Source organism: Tarenaya hassleriana, unplaced genomic scaffold, assembly GCF_000463585.1.
Source record: "Tarenaya hassleriana unplaced genomic scaffold, ASM46358v1 Cleome31, whole genome shotgun sequence".
Taxonomy (NCBI): Eukaryota; Viridiplantae; Streptophyta; class Magnoliopsida; order Brassicales; family Cleomaceae; genus Tarenaya; species Tarenaya hassleriana.
The window spans coordinates 1,142,800-1,148,443 of NW_010966274.1; the positions used below are offsets into that span (position 1 = coordinate 1,142,800).

General features: G+C 33.5%; 1 protein-coding gene across 1 annotated transcript in view; it reads right to left on the bottom strand.

Moving 5' to 3' along the window:
• The window catches only part of LOC104820595 (protein SCAR3-like), a 6,679-nt gene extending 4,347 nt beyond the window's left edge, over positions 1–2,332 (bottom strand). The window contains exons 1-4 of the mRNA XM_010551101.1: positions 1,906–2,332; positions 514–677; positions 173–296; positions 1–67 (exon numbers count right to left, since the gene is read on the bottom strand). The exon at positions 1–67 is cut by the window's left edge and continues 25 nt beyond it. Coding sequence (XP_010549403.1) covers positions 1–67; positions 173–296; positions 514–677; positions 1,906–2,060 — 510 coding nt within the window. The 5' untranslated portion in view covers positions 2,061–2,332. The remainder of the gene's footprint in view (positions 68–172; positions 297–513; positions 678–1,905) is intronic.
• Between the last annotated feature and the right edge of the window lie 3,312 nt (positions 2,333–5,644).

The following is a 5,644-nucleotide window of genomic DNA, read 5'->3' on the forward strand; positions in this document are numbered from 1 at the left end:
CGCTCTTCTGAAAAAGGTAGGATCGGAGTATCGCTTCAAACAAGATCCGGGACCATCTATATCAAATCTGAGGGTGTAAGCAAAGAATCAGTATCGTATATACGTTGAAACATACACCCGGATACACTGCTAGTCAAAATAATCAAAACAAATAAATAAAACGTAGCCATACTTGTCGAGAAAGTGCAACCGAGGAGGATCCCGGCATTCTTCATATGGATTCATAATAACTCGAGGTAAATCATTGCAAATAAAGTGATTCTGCGTTTTTGGTATACGGGCATGCCACTTGTGACCTGAGATAGACGTGAAAATCCAAATTAAACCGCAAAAACAAGCGACTTGTTTCGAATAATGAATTTCATACTACTCTTTCTCTATGCCATTCAAATCTCGGAGTATAGGGACCTCGGTATCTTGGTTAGAAGATTGGTGAAAAAGGCATGTTCTTGGACCAACAATAACCTCAAGGGAAACAGAATTTAAATAGAAATGCATTGCAAGAATCAAAACCTTCTGTGTATGCAAAATGGACGTGGCTAGTTTGTGAAAGCATCGTCTTCCCGAGAGGAGGTACAACGGCTTCTATATGATGCAATCGGTTCATCAATATATTACTCCTGCAAGCTGTAGTCATCACCTCCTCCTGTATTCCATGAAATATCTCTGCTGCAAACCTGAGTTATTGGAAAGCAATCTCTAGTAGTTAGAATGGTCCTTTTGTTACAATTTGAAAAGCTAGTCTTAGACACCGAAAATATGGTAAGGAAAACCAATTCGGTGATAACCCTTTGGACCCGAGATCAAGCCGAATCAAACCGAGCTAAATTTTAGCCGAACTATATGAGTTCAGATACAGTAGAAGATCCAACAAATGGAGACTGTTTGCCAAGAAGAGTTGTTTAGAAGTATGAACAGATAGAACTGGAGATCAAAGACAGGGAATTCGGTGATAACCCTTTAGACCCGAGATCAAGCCAAATCAAAATGAGCTAAATTTTAGCCGAACGATAGGAGTTCAGATACAGTAGAAGATCCAACAAGTGGAGACTATTGCCTACAAGAGTTGTTTAGAAGTATGAACAGATAGAATTGGAGATCAAAAACAGGGAATTCGACCGAAGGGGGGGAATGATCCATACTCGAGCATTGTTCTTTGAAAATATCTGTAAAGAGAATTTCAGGGGACTGGTTCATGAAAATTGCAGCACTCAAAAACTTACTTCAAGCAACATATCCATGGAACATGAACTACATACCAAGACAGACTGTATCTTCTCCTCCAACTAAAACTATCAGTCCACGGAAAAACCTTTTCTACAAGAAGACAAAGTAGACGAAATAATATATATATATATATATGTATGTATGTATATGTATGTATGTCATACCAAGACAGACTGTATCTTCTCCTCCAACTAAAACTATCAGTCCACGGAAAAACCTTTTCTACAAGAAGACAAAGTAGACGAAATAATATATATATGTATGTATGTATATGTATGTATGTATGTATGTATGTATGTATGTATGTATGTATGTATGTATGTATGTATGTATGTATGTATTCCATTGAAGCCTGAAACCAACTCGATAGTCACACTAAGTCGATCAAATGGGAACATATCAGTAAACCCCACAAAAAAAGAACACAACTTTCATTACCCGAAAACCTCCTAATGACTGAAGCCAATTTATGATTATTTCAGCCAATGAGCTTTTTCATTGAGAGGAGACACCAGTGAAAAGACGATCACTTCATTGCAAGGAAGCAAGTGATTCAATCTCCCGCACAAAACATACCCAAATTCAGCAATAACCTCAAAGAATCAAACCCAACAGAAAATAATCCAAACCCATAAAAATTCCCAAGGAAAAATTTGATTTTGCAGATTGAGCTCATACTCGGAAAGATCACCCAGTTGCCGCAAGATCCCGACGAGTCCGGCGACGGAGACGCCGTCGAGAACAGCCTTGGGGTCTTCCCGATCAACATCCTTGTACAGCTCCGGTTGTCCGAGGCCGTACTCGTTCCTGAGTTCAAATCTAGCAATAGGCATTGCTTTTATTCAATCGAAGAACAGTGTCTACAGATACATTACTGTTTCTGTGAGAGAAAAAAGCATCAAACTTGTAGAAAATTTTGGGCCAAGGATCAAATGGGTCTCGGAGAAAACGAAGAATCGAAAACGGATTTCAGGGAGAAAAAAGATCGATTTTTGTTTCTGGGTTTTTGGTGGGTGAGATTGCGGCAGCTTAACAGCCAAGAACAGAGAGGGAAAACTTGGAGGCTGTCTATGGCAGAGAGAGAGATTGCCAACACTGCAAGCCATTCCCGTCAATTCCATTATACAGGGGAAAAGAAATGGTTTTTCGTAGTCAGTGTACGGGGATACAAAAAGACATAAATACCCTTGCGTTTGTTGGAAATGACGAAAAGGGGCTCTTTATATTGTTTATATTGACGTATATATAAACAGTGTGAATAGTAATTTTGAATTTTTACAAATAGATCATTTATATTTTTTTATATACACACTTTCAAAAGATAAAAGAATAAAAAAATATATATATTCTCCAATCTTTTAGACGATTGTTTTCTATTTCTATTTAACGATCCGATATTTCGGGTCATTGATATTCCTCCGATTTTATAACAAAAATTCGATTTATTTTATTTTTTATTTGACATCTACAAACTATTCACATCCACCCTAGATACGAGATCAGTTTTTATATATAGACCATTTTGATCTAGAAATTACATCCGCTCCACCTGTGGAATCGTATCCATCATTTTGAAGATAACTTTATCATCTCTCTTGCTGTTAACTGATGGGTATCGCAGTTTATATATATATATATATATATATATATATAATATGTGAATAAATTGTATATACAGATAAATAAAAAGGGGCGAAGAGATATGGGCATCGATGGCAACACTGCGTGGTTTGGATGGGAATCAGCGTGGCATACGCAGTACGGTGTCGGATTGGGACACATGCTACACTCATCATTTGTCTCTCCTTATTTTATTACTCAATTTTCTTTTTTTATTATTTTTTAATTTGCCCTTTTTTCTAAAACCTTTTGTAGATCTCATCTACCGTGGAGAAATTCGATGCATTTGGCATTAATTAATTACATTAATATTAATTTAACTAATGGCCATTGGGCCTGGCCTTGAAATAAATACGTACCCGAAGCCATATATAATGTAGTAGATAAATCTATAATTTTATAGACCTGAAAACTTCTTGATTCACCACAAAATATATATATATACACACATATGCACCATGGCTGATTTAGAAAAATTTATAATAGAGGATAAATATAATTTTAATATTTTAATATGGGGGTATATAACAATTGTATTTAAAATTTATGAAGGAAATTAATTTTTTTTTATAATTAAAACAGTAATAGACATAGGTCCGTAAGAAGTTTGTACTTTTGAGTGTCGGAATCACAATACATATACGTTCGCACGTGACAGATGCATGCGTGTACGTACACAACTCTTTGCCAATGCATGCATGCATGCATGCATGTGTCAGAAAAGACATGGACTCACTGTAAATCAACTGAACTGTGAGATAATTCAATTTCGAGTTGCTCGGTACCACGTACAATGTGAGATCTATATATATACACACAAATATCTCAGAGTTTATCGATATATATATATATATATATATTATACACTTTAGGTCGTAGTCTCCTTATATATATTCCGATAAACCCTGAGATATTTGTATATGTATATATCTTTAATATATTACCAACAGTTATAAGGCTAGAAATTCAATTACGAGCAACTTCTTACCATTTTATCACAAGCCTTTGTATTAATTTGTTTTTGGGCTAAAGTTTGCCCAATCGATGGACCATACATCAGCCTTTGTTTCGGACAAGATCCAATTGTAAAGCTCCAACAGTTTAAGGATAAGGTTGCAATAATTTATATTGCGAGTTGAGCCCATATCATGGCATTGAATAGGGGCTCTGACTACCCATTTGTTTGGTGAGCGCTGTGGACGTTTGGATCGAACGGTAGGCAATAAAAAAATACGGTATTTTTCTCGATACGAATCATTTAAAATTCTCAAACGGTATTATTTTTAAAAAATTAAATTTTCTATAATCGAACCGAATTTTTAAAACCCCCAAAAATCCGAATAATTCTTGAAAAGATATAATTTTTTTTTATAAAAACCGAAACTGAATTGAAATAAACCGAACATAATATGATATAATAAACGATTGGTACCTATTTTTATAAAACCGAAAAAATTGAATCGAAGTATTCCCCAACCGAATACCAAAACATTCCCCCCTAATATATATTGTGTTAGATATGCTTTGAGAACTGGTTATTTTCGATAACAGGAAGCTCATAATTAATCTTATTAACGGATGCTATAGAATTTAGACGGTCTAACTACAAAATCTCAAAATATTTAAAAAAAAAATAATCTCAAAACAGTTTCATTCATATATCTAAGAACTTGCCTTGTTGTAAATTGCAATATTTGATGGGCTACTTTGTGTCGGAATAAAGAAACAACTACTTGTATTTTTCATTGTCATTGTATTTAAATTTGTAATGAGAATTAAAGTCTAAATTATATTATACAAAGGACTAGAAATATTAAAAATTAATTAATATGCATCAAAAGATTCATATATTCATAGTCTCCTCCTAGGATCAATCATCATAAAAGCCAAAATTAACCCTAGTTGTCTCCAACAAAGTGATAATTACTCATGAATTGACTATCAAGGGCCCATATGTTTCATATGCACATACATGTACACAAAAACGCATACATACATACATACATACATACATACATACATACATACATACATACATACATACATACATACATACATGCATGCATGCATTACACGCACATATATACACACACACACACGCATATTCCTATTTAGGGTTGTGGCTAAATGTGCCTCTTCGCCTCTTTGTAAAGTATTTCTATACTATGTCGTCGTCATGTTCCTAAGATTTTCACGAAAATTAGATTCACTTATATATTCTCGTTTTTTTTAGTTTAGATGATGAAACGTGAATTTTTGTTACTAAAAAATCCAATACAAAATAAAACCAAAAGGAATTATTTTTCAATAGTTTTATAAAACCCTAAATAAGTATGTATGGGTTGTTTGGTGAATAAGCTTAAGATGTGTCGTTTTGGAATTCTCTTGATTCCAATAATTGGATATACATATATATATATATATATATATATAGTTATATAATTTTTAATTTTTTTTAATTGGTATATGATATTATACTGTGTAGCTAGAGTGACTTATATCCACTAATAATAAAAATTTGTCAACTCATTGAAAATGATTGGAAGATCCCTCAATTTAATTATCTTTGGCACAAGTGGAAAAAAACATGCCCATTGACATATGTACACTAAATAGCCAAAATGAGACCATCATTACCATCAGATAAAATGTGAACAATATATTTACATATATATATATATATATATAGTACGATGCAAAATTCATGTATATAAATGTATATATATATATATATATAAGTTATAGTTTCATAATTTCTGAGTTTGACATAAATGAGAGAATCAATATGTACTACATA